This window comes from Seriola dumerili, unplaced genomic scaffold (genome assembly GCF_002260705.1).
Source record: "Seriola dumerili isolate Sdu_G_001 unplaced genomic scaffold, Sdu_1.0 BDQW01000044.1, whole genome shotgun sequence".
Classification (NCBI taxonomy): Eukaryota; Metazoa; Chordata; class Actinopteri; order Carangiformes; family Carangidae; genus Seriola; species Seriola dumerili.
This window is the reverse complement of record NW_019174299.1, coordinates 7,320,492-7,337,128: the sequence shown is the minus strand read 5'-3', so window position 1 is coordinate 7,337,128 and position 16,637 is coordinate 7,320,492. Positions and strand designations below refer to the sequence as shown.

At 38.8% G+C, this 16,637-nt stretch overlaps 1 protein-coding gene across 1 annotated transcript; it reads right to left on the bottom strand.

Moving 5' to 3' along the window:
• Nucleotides 1-1,798: 1,798 nt before the first annotated feature.
• Nucleotides 1,799-15,104, bottom strand: LOC111217619 (nuclear distribution protein nudE homolog 1-like). The gene is made up of 9 exons (XM_022739575.1): nt 14,983-15,104; nt 14,124-14,258; nt 13,072-13,225; nt 9,757-9,905; nt 8,685-8,821; nt 7,502-7,768; nt 6,179-6,264; nt 4,811-4,956; nt 1,799-4,609 (listed from the first exon to the last, which is right to left on the bottom strand). The coding sequence occupies exons 2-9, from the start codon at nt 14,207-14,209 to the stop codon at nt 4,561-4,563; spliced, it is 1,074 nt and encodes a 357-aa protein (XP_022595296.1). The 5' UTR covers nt 14,210-14,258; nt 14,983-15,104; the 3' UTR covers nt 1,799-4,560.
• Nucleotides 15,105-16,637: the final 1,533 nt, after the last annotated feature.

Sequence of the window (16,637 nt, the reverse complement as noted above, 5' to 3'; positions counted from 1 at the left end):
TATTTTGACCATAATTGGGTCCATAAGTAACACAATGACAGAATATATGAGTTTTTTGGTCTTGGGTTTCAATCACTGTCTGTTATAAAACATCTAAAAGCAAAAATCTTCTCAGGTGGGGGTCTGTGGTCTAATTTGTGTCACTATATGTTCTTGAAGTGAAAAAACTTTGAGAACCACTGAACTAAGTAAATTTTGTTGTTAAATTTAAAACAGCTTTTTGGTCCTTTATTAATGAGCATGCTTCAAAATTAGGATTCATTTAAGTTTTTATGTGAAATTGCTCCAGTACCCATGAGCCTCAGTGGCTGTTGCTGTGCAAACGTTTTAAACTGATTCTAATTTCTATATTTATCAATGTCTACAGAGCTCAGTGACTTCTGGGATTTTAAGTTTCAAAACAAAATGTCACGTATCAGTTTCATACCTGTCCAAGTGGAAGAAACGACCAGGCCTCGCTACATGTTTTCCTTCACTAAACCTGTTGCTGATGAACCAAACTTTTCTCTGTCCCATGATTTCTTCCCTTCTCTTTGTAGCTCCATTAAGTAACGAATCACTCACCTGTGTTTTTATCTGCCCTTCTCAGATATAAATAAATATATATGTTATACAAAACACAGTTCAGGAGAACCGTTTGAACCTGATCAGTGCAAATATTTTAGTCATGGTGACAGAAGAATGAAAAAAGAAATGTCAAACAACTGTTAAAACGTCACATGAGTTAGTCCAATACTGGATTTACCAGCATTTGTTATTACACAGACTGATTCAAAATTGTTTAACTTGATTTGGGGAAATAAACCTGTTATTGAATGAGCACAATAGAGGAGGTGTGAACACCGTAGATTTCAACTCCTCAAAGTTTACAAAGTAAAAAAGAAAATTATCTCCAAGGTAAACAAAGTGCCTGTGATCTGATTCTGATTTGAAGTGAAGCTAAGAACTTGTCACTAATATTTTCAATGTTTGTGGATTAACATATTATTTATATGATTATATTTATTTATATTCCAGGTAGATTCCCACACAAAAAGTCAGTCTCTTGTTTATGACCCATGACAGCTGAGCTGATTCAGATTCTGTTTAACTACTTTGTTTTTTTTCCAGAAACCTCAAAGACTCTTTTTAACCATCTGGGTGAAAAAAATATTTCCTCTCCAGGGAGCCTGAACATAATCATATAACTAAAAATACAATCTGGCATTTTGATTCAGGTTGCTCATATTGTGCAGAGACACTGTCATTTCCATCTAAGTCTTTGTTGGGATTGCAAAATAAGAGTTGCAACCTAAACCCTTTAACCTGTCTCTTGTGCATTGGATGAAATATCTTTTCTTCTAAATTGTGTGAAGAGACTTTAAGGATTCTGGACATGTTATATCTGTTAAATTAATTTATTAACAGGTATTTATGTTTCTGAAAATCAGCTGCTCAGTTCTGTGTCTCACCACCTGGAGCTGACTTTACTCTTCATGCACATCCTCAGAGGGTTTTAATATTTAGAAAGAAACTCTTAGTTTGGAAACTGAATGTAAAACTATATTTGTAAACCAACTGTTGTATATTCATTCCTGATTAGGCAGTGTGATTAAAACCTCACAGATTCACAATATACAATTATATAATTATAATGAAGGTGATTTGTACAACAGACTTTCTGCTTTCTGTGAACCAGTGCTATTAAAACTGTTACTAAACTCATCTGGTGTCTCGCTTCTTCCAGTTTCTACAATAAGTAAAATCAGTGACATTTTATTTTCATTTCAAGTTTTATTGCTTTTTGAGAAGCATTATAAGCAGCACTGAAGGTAAAAACAACAAACAACAGAACAGGTCTGAGCACTTCATATATGAGTAAGTACTTTGAGATCACATAAGGCAAAAAATAAAAAATAAAAAAATCCAACCATTTTCCACCTGTTTCCACACACTGACCTTTACTTTGAAGGTCCTGTCTGTTACACCTGAGCATCTACTTGTCAGTCAGTCCTGTCCACAGACTCAAGCAACTGAACCACAACCTACAGATATTCAACCTACATTAGTAACCCTACAGCAGAGGTACATTTTATAACACTATGAGTCAATCTATTACATACTTTTCTCTTTTTAACATAAAACACAAGTAGCCTTCACTGAAGTTTCATATCTCCTCATTAACAGGAGTTTAGCAGTTTCACTCCTGGAAAGACAGATGCAGAGCTCTGCAGAGTCTCCAGTCTGAAGCGGAGCTCTGCAGAGTCTCCAGTCTGAAGCAGAGCTCTGCAGAGTCTCCAGTCTGAAGCAGAGCTCTGCAGAGTCTCCAGTCTGAAGTGGAGCTCTGCAGAATGTTTCCAGTCTGAAGCGGAGCTCTGCAGAGTCTCCAGTCTGAAGCGGAGCTCTGAAGTGTGCCGGTTACATATTTAATCATCGCTGTTGATCTTCTCCTGATAACGTTTTAATTGTTTTTACTATGTGCACTGAGCATCATTTTACTTTTGGGATGAATTAAGCTTCATCTTGTCTCATTTTCAGGTTGTAGCTTGAGTGAACTGAACACCTGTGTAATTTAGGTACATTTAAATATCAGTTTGGACTCAGTATCCAAAAATACTCAATATTAAAAAACTTGGATCACGATTGGGGCCAAATAACCCAAATGACAACTTCACTGCAAACTGGGAAAAAGCTAAAATGTTGACAATCTGTAGTAAAAATCCTGTTTCCATCAGGCACATGGAAGAAAACATGAACCATAGACAGTTATAAAAACATTAAATACGGCAGCTTTAAGATGCAGAACCACTGATGACCACCAGGTTCAGAAAATCTTTCAACAGTTTCTCTTTTGAAATCCAAAATAAAAGTTTTCCACACAACATTATTCCCATAAATAACCAACTGAACGTCTGCCACAGATATAAAAACAGTGTTCCATTAAAACATTAAGGCTTACAGAGAGGTACAGTTAGTCTTGGCCAATCACATTCAGCCACGGTGTTTGTTACTTTCTTGTCCCAGGTGAGCTCAACACGTCCTTTTCCCTTAGATCATATTAGAGTTTTCTTCCCTCGGAAGCTGCAAAGGAAGCTGCGAGCAGTGAATCCAGGCTCCACACTTCAAATCAGAAATTTAGGTGACAACACAGATTCAGAGTCTGCATTCTTCTGCAGCCTACGGTTTGGAAACTAATTAATCTGTAAAAAAAAACATTTGATTTATAATGTTTCCTGGACTAAAACATTAGCTTAAAAAAGACTGTCATTCTCTTTTTCAATCTCTCAAGGACTCATCACACTTTGTTGTTGGTGGAGTTTCATCAGCAACTCATTCAACAAATGTGACTGTGGAGGCATAACAGCATAAATTATATGGACAAAAAGTTTTAAAGTATTCAAACGACATCTGACGTAGATAAAAGTGCCCCTCCAGTATTTATTTCTCAAACGCCTTCAAGGTTGTTCAGACTGAACGAAAAGCTCATTTCACTTTTACTTTAATTGTGCAGGTTTGTTTTAGCAAACTGAGTCTAACAATCAATAGACAACAGGACCAATGTGTGTGTGTGTGTGTGTGTGTGTGTGTGTGTGTGTGTGTGTGTGTGTGTGTGTGTGTGGTGTGATGTGATGTGATGTGATGTGATGTGATGCGATGCTACAGCTCAGCTAGGAAGTCTGGAGGAAAATAAAAGAAACAATCAGACTCACTGACCCCATTTACACGTAAGATGCCTTCAGATCGTGTGATAACAAAGATGGTACAGGTTTACTGTCGGTCACACTGTGTGGGCTTGTATTAAAATCCAACTGAGGCATGTCACATTGTGCACTGAATGCCTCTTGAATCGTAGCACTGCGGTGTAAATAGAAAAAAAAAAAGCAAGATAGCAGAGGCACGTCATCACCTGCTCCACTCTCACGTTTTGAAAATGAAGCAAATCCATAAACAAGATTTGTCCACTGTCCACCAACAGTCTCTCCATTCAGAGGGCATGAGGGGTCACTGATGGTTTGATTAGTGTGACAATTATGTGACCTTCACAGTCACCACATCTCAACCAAGCTGAACACCTATGGGAGATTTCTGCTAAGCAGCACAGATTTATGATGACCAACCATTTTCAGTTTGAGTGGATGGATCTTTGTCTCTTTGCCAAGAGCAAACCTGCATCTGTTTGAGTCTTTTCATCAACTCTGTTTGTCTCTGAAACTCACTTTGCATTCAGTCTGAACACACCTTCAGAGGGACACAAAAAAAGCGCAAAGTACTTGTCAAATCCAAACAGGTGACATGCAGCACCAGTCCAGTGAGTTAGTTCAAGCTAAGTGCGAGTGCTGAAAAGATCTGAGCTGGTCACAGAAATCCCAGAGTATCCACATTAACAAATCCATCCATTTCATCACTGCAGCTTCCTATCAGAGCGGTCCGTGTCCTGAAGAGACAGCAGGTGGTGTGAAACCACCTGCCTGATGTGCAAAACACAGTACCGTTAAATGTTTGAGAGGTCCGGGCCGGATGGACAGGAAGGGGCCGAGCAGCTCAGAGGATTAAAGATCGAGGCAGACGATGGTTTCGCCTTCACAGCAGCAGCTTGGGTCCCGCTCCGAAGTCTAACCTCTTCACCAGCCTGTGAAGACACACACACACACACACACCCACACCCACACACACACACACACACGCACGCACACACACACACAAAATTAGAGAGCTGCTTCTTCTTCTATAACCAAAAATTGGTTATATAACATTACCATTACTTCACTAATCTCAACATGAGAGCTGCTTGTTGTAAACCTGCTGCCCCGTGCAGGACAGACCACCTCACCCCTTGTTGCAGAGGCCGTTGGTAGGATGGGTCTCTGAGGAGTTGTTCTGGCCTGCCGGCGCCCCCTGTCCGCCAGCGTGACCTCTGCGATGAGCTGCCTGCTCGTTGACGTAGTCTCGACACGATGCCAGTTTGGACTCCAGGTTCTACGAGTGATGAGGAAAGAAAAAAATTTTTTAATTCTTCTGTAAATATATTCAGCTTCAGATCATTGATCGACCACAGCAACAACACTATGTTTAATGTTCAGAGATCGATGTGTCTGTTATGATGAGAGAAATCTAATCTGGAACAGGACCCCCTAAGAGTCACACCAGCAGCTCTGAGACTGAAATATTTGTTTATAGGGAAAAAAAAACTAAAGTGTAAATGCATAAAACTTGAGGTTAAGATCTTTAGCAGCTGTGAGGATGTAAATACAATGATCATAGAGGTTTATTATTATTTGTGTGAGGCTGGTGTGAGCAGAGAGATCAATATGTGAAGAGTTTCCACACAAGAAAAACAGTCTTTCGAGACATTTACACATAAACTACTTACAGTCTGTCTGGAACTGCTTGTAATCTCTCTACATTTTAAGTGTTTTAGTCATTTGTTTGTTTGTTGTTTGTTTGTGCTACATGAAAAATCATTAACATTCATCCTCTGAGGACCATGAATGTCTGTATAAAATGTCATGGCGATCCATCCAGTGGTTGTAGAGATGTTTGATCAAATACCAAAAATGTGACTTTTTCTCTAGTGACACCAACAGTCAGTCAGTGGATCATTAGAGTAAGTGGGTTCCATCCTCTGGTGAACATGAATGTCTTTGCAGTATTTCCTGGCAGCAGTTGTCTGGATTAAATCGGTGGATAAAACGACCAACGATCAACATCATTAGCCAATAACATGTCCGTCCTATTGGTTTCTGTGTTTATGGGAGGGTTTTGATTGTTTGTTTTTTTTTTTGTTTTGTGAATATTTGGTTTAAGTTTATTAGGTGTATGTTGTTTGAAAAAGGTATTGAAATATAAATACAATGACAGTGGATGAAGTGCAGATGTTTCAACCCCTGAAAACCATTATCAGTGAATGTTTCCCTACAGTCTGGGCGCAGACCGTGTTTGTCCACATTCAAAAATCTCTATAATTATTGACTGTGCTTTCTATGCTTGTTCTAAAAAAAAATAAATCAGTTAATTCTTGAGCTCAGGGGAAGAAGCTGTTTGTGTGCTGTTTACTAAACCACAGTGAGTGTAAGCAGAAGCACCCTGCAGCGTCACATGATGATAAGTTACCATTTGATAAAGAACACAGAGGGTGAACAGGTTGATTCGTTACCATTCATTAAACATTCTTAACAGAAACCATAAGAGTGGTTCTTACCCCGACTTTCCTCAGCAGCTCTCCGACGATATTCAAAGCAGAGATTCTGGCCGAGGTGGTGAGAGGAGTCCCTGAGAGGCTTTCAGCTGCAGAGACAAACCCACTGATGAGTCCAGAGTTCAGTTACAATGATGTAACACAGAGAACAAATAATAACCTGCAAATCCCCAGTGAGAAGAAGCTGAAACCAGAGTGTTTGAGACTTACACAATTACTCAATTATCAGAATAAAATTCTGTCGAACGACAAATTGATTACATGCAACTCCCGTGCCTTCATCTTTTCTATGAATACCAAATCATTTAATTATTTGATTAGAGCCTATGATAAAATGCCGTCCTTAAGTCTGGATTTAAAAAAAACTGGAAGATAAAAATACAAACAGCAGCTCAGTTCTACTGTTTGTTGTTTCTTATGACACTTCGAGGGACGCTGGTATCTGCAGCACAATCAGCAGCTCTTTGACTTGTTCTCTTTGCTTTAGATCAGGGGATCCAAAGGCAAAAAAAGTCATGTTGACAAAGGTCCCAGAATTATGTTCTTTCAACGTTCAAGATCATCTGAATCTGAGCGCATGGAGGACGAGAAAATGAAAAATCATATCTGAGAGGCGAAGTGAATTTTTATGTATGAGTAGGTTTTATATTGGGTTTTTATATTGAAGTATTTCACTAATACCAGGAGGCCAAAAATAAATTTCATGTACTGCTAAACGCTAAAAGGTCATGGTGACTGGTTACCTCAGGTTTAGATCTATATTTTATAGTGTACATTATTATTGGGGCACGACAGAGAGTAATGAGGAGAAATGCAGCACAGACTGCAACAGGTTCAAGGTTACTACTGTAAAAAAAAATGCTCAATTAAGATCTATATTATTATTATCATTACTAACCCTGAAGGGATAGAATTAAGGCTCGAAAAAGTAATTTTCAAAAGGCCACGTCCCTCACACCTTTGGTCTGACTGACTTGAAATTTGACACACAAGTACAGCTCAATGTGCTCTACCAAAAAGCCTCTTGGACTTGGATTATGGATGATGGACTTTTAACTAAGTTACGTAATTAGCTAGAATTGGGCTGCTTCTCTTTGTTGAGTGCAAAGGGGTTAGAACTTGCTTGCAGCTATAATTATCATTATTATTATTATTATGATTCAGTTTTATTGGCTGAGTCACAGGTGATGTTTCCTTGCATCCTGAGAGCAAGTGATCAAGGACCAGTACCAGTCCACGGCTCAGAGGGTGAGTGTGAAGATTTTATTCTGGTGTAACAAACGCACATGAAGCACAAACTGGTTTCTGATCAGCTGATGAACTGACCTCTGCTGATGGAGGGGGGCGGGGTGGTGAGAGACTCAGCGGGGGCTGGAGGTCTGGACGGTGTGGTGGTGGAGGGGACGGGCTGGTTAGTGGACGAAGACGTGGTTTTCTCCTCGTTTCTTTTATCTGGAGGGGTGAGAGGTGGGGTGGGCAGCCCAGCCGAGGAGGAGGAGGAAGATGATGAAGGGTCTTTGACGACACTGCTGAGGGACGGCTTCCTGTCCTGTACCTGCTGTTTCTGCTGCACCGCCAGTTCCTGCCTCAAGTCTAACACACACACACACATACATACACACAGATATTAATCAGCTGTCAGACACAAAACTAAACATTCTGTCAGACATACTCTCAGATGATAAAATGACATTACCTCTTCACCTCCCTTTTTTCTGACACATTAATTTATATCTACTGAACATAAACAGCTCCCTACGCTCTATTTTCTTTCTATTTTGTCTGAGTTAATTTATAAATATTATATATATTTTATTCTTCCCCTGGAAACTATGGTTACTCATCTTTTTCTTTAATAGGTCACTATATGCCTGTTTATTAGACTGTTTTCAATATAAAAAATAAAAAACAAAACCCAAACATTAAATCAGCTGATTGAACATAAAATTTGGAAATCATGATCATCTCCGCTACACAAACCCTCATTTTCAGGACCGGATCCAAGGTACAAGTCCCTGCTTTAACTGGAGGAAGGAACTATACAGTGATTTAACCAAAGAAAGCAGGTATTGTTGTACTGTTATTTTATTTTATATAGAACTATATTCCATGCAGTTTTAACTAATTATCATTGCATATTTTTGCCTTTGCATCCTTCTCCTTTTCCCCACTGCCCAGCAGAAAATCATTTTTGTTTCTTTGCTGCCATGAAAGTTTTTTTGTTGTTGATATTTTACTAATTACACTATGTCTTATTTTATTCTGCAGGGTCAACCCAGTGAAGCCCAGGTGGCCAGTTCATCTTCAACAGACCCAGAGACGTCATCTCCTCCCCAGAAAAGAAATCACACCACACAGGAGGACATCGCCTCATACAAGGCCACAGGCTGCATCACTGTGGATGCAGTTTGCACGTGGTTACCTACATCTGTACCAAGTGAGAGAGTTTTCTCTACAGCAGGACAGTGTTACTGCAGATAGATCTCATCTCAGATCACACAAGCTCTACCTCTGGCTTCGTCCTTCAGTCTCTGGACGGACTCTAAGAGATTTTCCTTCTCGTCCAGCTCGCTCTCTAGGAAGGCATTTCTCTCTATGACCTGGTTCATCCTCTGCTCAAAGTCCTCCAGTGACATGATGGTCGCCCTGAAACATACGAGACAAACAAAGGGAAACATCAGTGGATGTGTGCATGACATTTTCATACATATGAGAGCAGCAGTCTGCATGTGTTTAATGCCCGATTTATCAAGGCTGCAGCTCATTTCACTGTCCACTCCTGAACTGAGCCTCCACACACATTGTGCAGCTGAAGGAGAGTTCATAGGTGCAGTTCAGTTGTTGGATTTCTGAGCTAATACGCAAATACAAATCTAAATAGAATCTTTTTTCCTTTTTCTTTTTTTTTTAATTAAAAACTGAAGCAAATCTAAATAAAATCTTATCTGAAAAAAGGAAAATTAGAGGCAAATCTAAATAAAATCTCATTTTTAAAAAATGAGGCTAATCTAATTAAATTCTTATTTAAAAAAAGGCTCAAAATAAACACAAGCCACCACACATGGTGGAAAGAGATTGAGGAGTCAGGTCGAGCAGCAAAATGCATCAAATTTAAAAACTTTAGTTAATCCGACACTCACAGTTTCTGTTTTCTTGTTAGGAGGCAAAAGCCTTTATTTACCTCATCTGAATCTACAGTGAGCACATTTTTTATTTATGGCAGTAAATACTAATCCATGTTGATCTCTTATTCATTAACACTTGATTGTATAATTATCTCTCAGAGGACTGTCTGCAGTCTTGTTGGCTGTGCTACTTGTACTGTGAACAGGCAGACGATGGTGGAGCAGATAGTGACCCTCACAGTTAGAGATTACACAGTAAGATCTGTTGAACATCAAGGCTCATTTCTCTTTTTTTTTTTAGTTTTACAATCATGACTAAATTTTGGTTCATCTTGTGAAAGCCACATGGTTTTTGTTCAGTACATAAGAGAGTTAATTTGTTTTAGTACAGCTGCACAATCACAGTTTTTTCTTCAAGTTCTCTAATGTGTTCAGTGGCCATCCACCACGTCTGACCTCTTGGTTCTCTCCAGGTCATCGTTGGCTTGCTCCAGCTCTCTGATGTATTTGTGAAGATGGTCTCTGATGGCCGTGGTCTCAGCCAGGTCCCCCTCCAGGCTGGAGATCTGCCGGCAGGCCTCAGAGTGCTGCGTCTCATACTTGTCCTGGCAGGAGGCCGGCAGCAGTGTCAGGGGAAGAAAAAAAAAAAAAAAGGCACAATATGAAGTGTGGAGGACAGCAGAGGAGGGAGAAAGTCACTGAGTAAATACTGAGCTACTGAGCTGAAACTGCCCCAAAAAAAGGATACATTTCAACTTCAAAGCATAACTCCTAAATGTCCCAAAACAATTTGTTAAACCAAAGGTCACAGAACATGATCTTTGATTAACAGAAGCTGATGAAAGCTGTTACATTAGCTCCTCTAAAGACTTGATATCTGGTAGCTCCTTCACAGAAACAAAATCCTCTGGTGGAGGACAACAGAGCAAGAACTGACGACAAGGATTAATACTGGAGAGGCTCAATGTCATAAGCAGAAACTATGGAATTAATACCACTTTCTTTTAACAAAAGCTGGAGCTCTGCACAATTGTCCTCATTTGTCTTACAGTGGTAAATATTCTTTGTTCTGAGCTTAAAGGAGACACTGAGACTCACAGGAGCATGTATCACACAACACAACGCTGTTTCAAGCTTCAGCATGTTTGAACTAAATACCATGAAGTCCCTGCATACTGGACATAAATGGTGTCTGAGATAAAACCCTTTCACTGCTCTGACAGGGAGTACAGGCTCTGCCAGCTCCAGCTGTGAGTTTCTCATTCACTTTTTACATGTATCTGAACTGAATTTTAACATTAAGTATTTTTTCGTCTAATTTTTAGAACAGGCCTCCGTTAGACCTGAAGCCAAAACTAATGAGTAACTATATAAAATATTATATTTACTCATCTTTCATAAACTTTTTGTTGTGGAATCACTGAGGGGCTCTTAGATCTCAAGTGTCAGGCTGTGTTTACTTTGGCTAACATGCCCCTCTACACCAATACAATTATTATTACTCATCATTATTATTATTACACTCAGTTGCCAGTTAAACCAAGCCATAAATAGGTCAGTCTGACACTACACTCTTGCAATAAATCCTACCATTATGAAGGTAATTAGGCTTTTCTTGAAGGTGTTTTATTTTATTTACATACATGTAGCCTCCAAAATGACCATACAGTTGAATCAAAACCAGTATGAAGAAAAGCTGGACTGTTGTATTAGACCACATTAGTTTTAGCTAAGTGTACCTAATAAACTGGCAAATGAGTGTTATTATCATGAATGTCATTGTCGTTGTTATTTTTATAATCATTATTGTGAGACCACCTTCCAAGCTCCTGTTGAATCTGTTTATTTATTTTCCCAATTACCAACGATTCCTTCACTTTCCTTCTTTTTCAAACTACACTGGTACATATGTGCTGCACACTGTCAGTGTGAGGTAAATACTATGACTGAAGCCTTGTAATGTGTATTAAAAGGTCTCATATTTTACACTTTTCTTGTGTTTTCAATAAGAAGATATATTTGTGTTTCATCTCAATATAGTTTCCTCTCTCAGGCTTCTCTCTGGAGCTCCAGTAACAACAGGTCTTTTCTGAGTGATCAAATAAAATATAGCAGATTTCAAGCAAATCTTTCCTGCGTTCCTCCAAGGAATTTCATCTGGCGTTGCCATCCCTGCACACAAGACAATCTCAGTCCAGACCGTTCTGGTCTGTGATTCCCCCGGTGGTGGAACAAGCTTCCAAATCAGAGGAGGGGCGTCCCTCTATCTTCAAGAATGTCCTGAAAAATCATCTCTTCCACGATCACCTCCTTTCCGAAAACCGTAACATGGCTAACTAGCACTTACTATGTACTTTTACTGCACTTCCTTATACAATCTCCTTGCATTTATTGAATAGGTGTAGTACTTAATACTTACACCAAAGTTCCCACTGAACTGAAGCTTACCGATGTCCTTCACTTGTAAGTCACTTTAGATAAAAGCATCTGCTGAATGAGTAAATGTAAATGTAAATGTAAATGTAAATGTAAATGTAAACACTCAGAGAAACAAAATCCTGCAAGGTTGGATGGTGGATCCAGGTGGGCGGAGCTTGGAGCGGTGACTGCTTTGTTATGACATCACAAAGTTCCAGAAGTCCTGAGGGCTGGTTTTAAGGCTCAGTTTCTGAATACAGGCTCTGTGCATTTCTCTGTGGACTGAGGCTCTGATACTTTATTATTAGTATTAATATAGAACCTAGACCTGCTTTATAATCAAACAATACTTATATAGGTTTGGAAACAGTTTCAGTGCTTCTAAATACCATGCAAACTACTACAAAACATCTTAATTTTCCTACAGTGTGACTAATTCTGTCCTGAAAACTGAATCAAAGTTAACCTCAAGCCTCACAGCCTCCCATCGGGAACGCTGCCTTGAGAATAAACAAGGCTCCAGGAGTGGAACACGTAGCGATCAGTTCTTCTATCGCCACTAGATATTTTTGTTTTAAGTACATTTTTTTTAAGCTTTGTTTTTATGTTTTTTTTTTTTACTGAGCCACCATCCTTCAAAATGCTTGATATCATCCATATTCTCAGAAGAAGGATAAACATTTTCTTCGAAGAGAAAATGGGGCGAGTGAACTGTGACATTACTGGAATGAGTCTTATGGGAAGTACTGCCATCCCCTCCAGACACGGACCAGGCAGGAGGCATCAGCTGCCTGTTTCCATCCTGAATCAGTCCTCTGTGACAGTGTGCATGTGTGTGTGTTCAGACAAGAGCGCCAATGAAGCCTATTCACCACAGGCAAACAGGAGCCATAAAATGCAACTGCTTTTAGCTGATAATTATGGAAATCCCCAGTCAAATCCACTTTAGTGAGCATTCAGTTGGTCAACTGTTATTCAAAATAACCTTTCAACCCTGGACAAGCCTGACACAGCAGCTTTATGTAGTGTCAGTGTAGGCTACAAAAGCATGTTGAGACAGTGACTTGTATTACAGATGCTTCTCAAAGCCTTCAGGGAGGGTCAGGAGGATATATTACATGAGTAGTACATCTAGTGGTGCACTGCTTTATTTACCAATTATTGAACCATCCACAGTTCAAGTGCCTCATCGCAGAGTTTAAACTTTCTCTGAATATTATTTCTAAACCACCTTCAAGGGTAGTGTCTTTGTTTTCAGTGCCTTGGTGTTAGTTTGTAAAGCTGGGACGTGGGATATTAACATTTTTGATAGTGTATGAAAAGTACTGTAAGAACTGATAACATCCTCTGTACCTTGTAGTTTTCCAGTTCCATGCGAAGGCGGTTGTTTGCAGATAGGAGCTCACGATTTCGCGCCTCACATTGTTTCAGCTCCGTCTCCAGCTCCCCCTCGTAGTCCCGGCTCATCTGCTGAAATTCCTGCAGCTCCTCCTGAGCTTCCTCCGCACTGAACACACACATACACAAAGAATTAATGTCATATGTTACATTATTTTTAACAGTAATTCAGTTTGTCTGATGGAATTTCAATTGTCTGGTTTTAAAAAAAACACAGTTCTCACTTAAATCTGGGGTAGAACAAGACACGGTCTAAGAAGAAAGTTCTAGTTCTAAGTTCTAAGCAAGAATTGTTCTAAACCAGACCCATTTGGACAAACAACTTAACTTGATCATTTTCCCACCAAACCACAAGAAGTTCTGGGTATTATGGATTAAACACAAAAGTCTAAACATCACAGAAATGTGTTTAATAGGAAAACACCTAAAGGTTCACAATAGTTTTTCTTGCAGGAGTGCCTACAGACTCACATTTCTACAAACTGAACTGGAGAGCAATGAAAAGTCATTGATTATTTTTGAGAATTTACAACAGAGCCCATGAAATCATGAAAGATTCAATGTTATGCCCACTATTTATTATCTTGTTGTCACAAGATGTTAACTTGTTCAAACGAAATGTTAAATTATATAACAGGATTAAAAAATATCATCTTTCAGGGCTTTAAGGGCTCCATATTTTATTCATGGAGGTTATTAAAACATTTTCTGATTGAGTGCCTGGAAGGTAAAGAACACACATACAGAAATATGGGAAATAAGGTCATCTAAAGATACAAAAACTTGGATTGTCCTAAAAGCAAGGACAACACTGCAGGCAAATTAACGAAAAAGTGTATTCTCATATCACAATGTAATGTAAATATATACCCCAGCTTTATTAAGTGTACACAGTTAAACACTTTTTTTTTTTTTTTTTACACATTTTTTAAGCCGAGAAACCACGAAAAGAAGGACTGAAAACATTTTCTCGTCTGTCAAAAACAACAAGAACAGGGGGGACACACCTCTGTTGGTGCTTGGCAGCCTGCTCCTTCCAGTACTCCAGCTCCTCCTTCAGGGACCCAAACTCTGGAGGCTCTGGATCCCCCATCTCCAGGACAGGTGGAGAGCTGACTCTCCTGCCACACACCAACACTCGTCTGTGGTGCCAATAAAACAAGACATTTGGACAAGTTCCGGTGGGGGGAAATTCCGTTTAGAAAACGGGCAATTTATTGTCATCATCACACCCGTTAATGGAACATTATTATTTATTACAGGACATGATTTCAAACGATTCATTGTGATTTTCAGATCAATTCGGCAGGTGAGTGAACCAACAAATAACTAATCTGTTTCAGATAAAATCTCAGTTTCTAGAGTTTGGTTGTTACTGCCACCGCCGTGTAACATTGAGCTTAGTTAGGAAAGATAACGGGGAAATCCGAAGAATAAGTAACAACCTACAATAAATAATATATCTTTGAATATCGAGTTCATGCCGAATTGAAGAATAGATCCTAAGGATTCATAAAACATCTTTAACGTTAATCACATTCAATAAAATGCAACTCAAGCCACCCCTGAAGTAAATTAGTTTCAAGACTTAAATGGAGTCTGGCCACAACAAGCTAAACTAAAAACGGGAACCTAACGCAAAGATAACGGGGAACTTGTACCTTCATGCGGTTTATAAGAAAAACACCTGCTTTTAAAAACATTAGCTCCGATTATTAACTACAAAACTTTAACAACTCCGTATAAGAAAGTTAGAAGAATTTTCTTAGCTTGTAATTGCAAATAAATTAGCCGGTTCAGCTAACGGAGTTTAGCGTTAACCGTTTAAATCCCAGCTCAGATGAATATACTACAGCTGTAACTTACGTTCAGCAGTTAGCTTCTTTCGACGCAATGTTAACCAATTTTTTCTTTCTCTAAATCCTCTTCATGTGCTGATACAACAACGACAAACTTTATCGGTTAAATTTATGGTCGAAACGGTGTAAGAAAACTGTTTAAAGACTTGCCGGAGTTGGACACCACAAAGTTGCTGCTGCCTTGAGAAGACGTTGAACAATACATGTTGCCGTTCATATTGTCCAGACCAATTCACCAATCTCGAGTCAGATGACAGCCGTGTTCCCTGTTGTTATTAGTCAATTGTCTGTCAATCAAATGTTGATAGGCGGGATCAGGATTATTGTCCAATCAGAGGAGTGATATCAGTGTCAGAGGAGTATCTGCATAATCTGCACAGTCTAGACGTTTTGATGGATTACCAGAGGCTGGTGATGCCTTCGGGTGGTGTCGGAAACATCAGCAGCATGAGGGCTGGAAGGCTTTTACCGTGAGATCCAGAGATCGAGCAACCGGGCAGCGGCTTGAGAGATGATTTTTGTTTTTTTTTGAAAGAGTCAGATAAAAACACAAAGTTGTCACAAATACATGCAAAACAATCCCAAAGAGACACAAAACAACCATAAAGAGATGGACAACAATTACAGAGATGCAGGGCGACCACACAGGCACAAAACAACCACAGTTAGACACAAAACAACAAAAAGTCTCAAAATGACTAGCAAATACAAAATGACCAAAGAAAAACACAAAACAACTACAAAGAGACACCAAGCAACCAATTCGTCCCCTTTCCTGTCGTAAATGGGCCTCCACTGACATCCACATCCATAAATATGAAATTTAATTTTTTTTTCTGTGTTGTGTTCTGATGATAGACTCCTGGGAAAACCCAATTCTCAACACTAAATACTAATAGTAAAAAAAATAGTCTTCTGAGTTTTACACTCATCAAAATACCAATTTCTTTATATAAAGCAGGTTTGTTAATGTTGCAATGTAAACATAAAAGTAAACTGTAAAATTTCTGAATTATGTTGCCATTGCTGACATTATTCATTTTTAATTTATTGCAAAGAATTTAATTAAAAATAAATGTAAAACTTTTAGTGATGTTCAAAGAAATTAATATATTTTTATTCATGTCATCTTACATGCACTTCTATTTAGTTTTAAATACTTTTTCTCATAAGCAATGATCCATTCATAACAGTTAACTGAATAAAAACTATATCTCCATGTAAAAAAAGAACTAGACTTAGACTACAGTTGTATTTAAAGAAGGTCAGAAACAACACAAAAACTGCCCTGCAGTGCATGGCTTAACATTCAAACAATAGAAAAGAGCTTAAACAAAACATCACTGTTTTATTCACAAGTTATTAACAGCGGAAAGGAAACAAACAGGATATACATTGCATTAACTCATCTCTAACATTTTATTCCTGCTTTCTATCCAATTCTTATTAATAATTATTCTCAGTTATTAGACCTGAATGCATGAAAGTGCACTGAATTTTAAGTGCTTTGCTCCTCCTGCTCTGCATCTGGCCTCTTACATCATGCATAGTATGGTGGTTATGTTTCAGAGGTTAAAGAGAGTGTGTTAAATGGCACCTGACTCTTTCCTTGGCTCTGATTGGGGAATTTCACTTCCTGTTGGTGGGGTCAGAGGTCGCATT

Excerpts from the sequence above, each read along its gene's own strand:
- LOC111217619 (XM_022739575.1), bottom strand. The coding sequence starts at position 14,209 with ATGGGGGATCCAGAGCCTCCAGAGTTTGGGTCCCTGAAGGAGGAGCTG. Across the intron at positions 4,957-6,178 it reads AGCTGCTGAGGAAAGTCGGG|AACCTGGAGTCCAAACTGGC; the intron begins GTAAGAACCACT and ends CATCACTCGTAG. Across the intron at positions 4,610-4,810 it reads AACGGCCTCTGCAACAAGGG|GCTGGTGAAGAGGTTAGACT; the intron begins GTGAGGTGGTCT and ends GTGTCTTCACAG.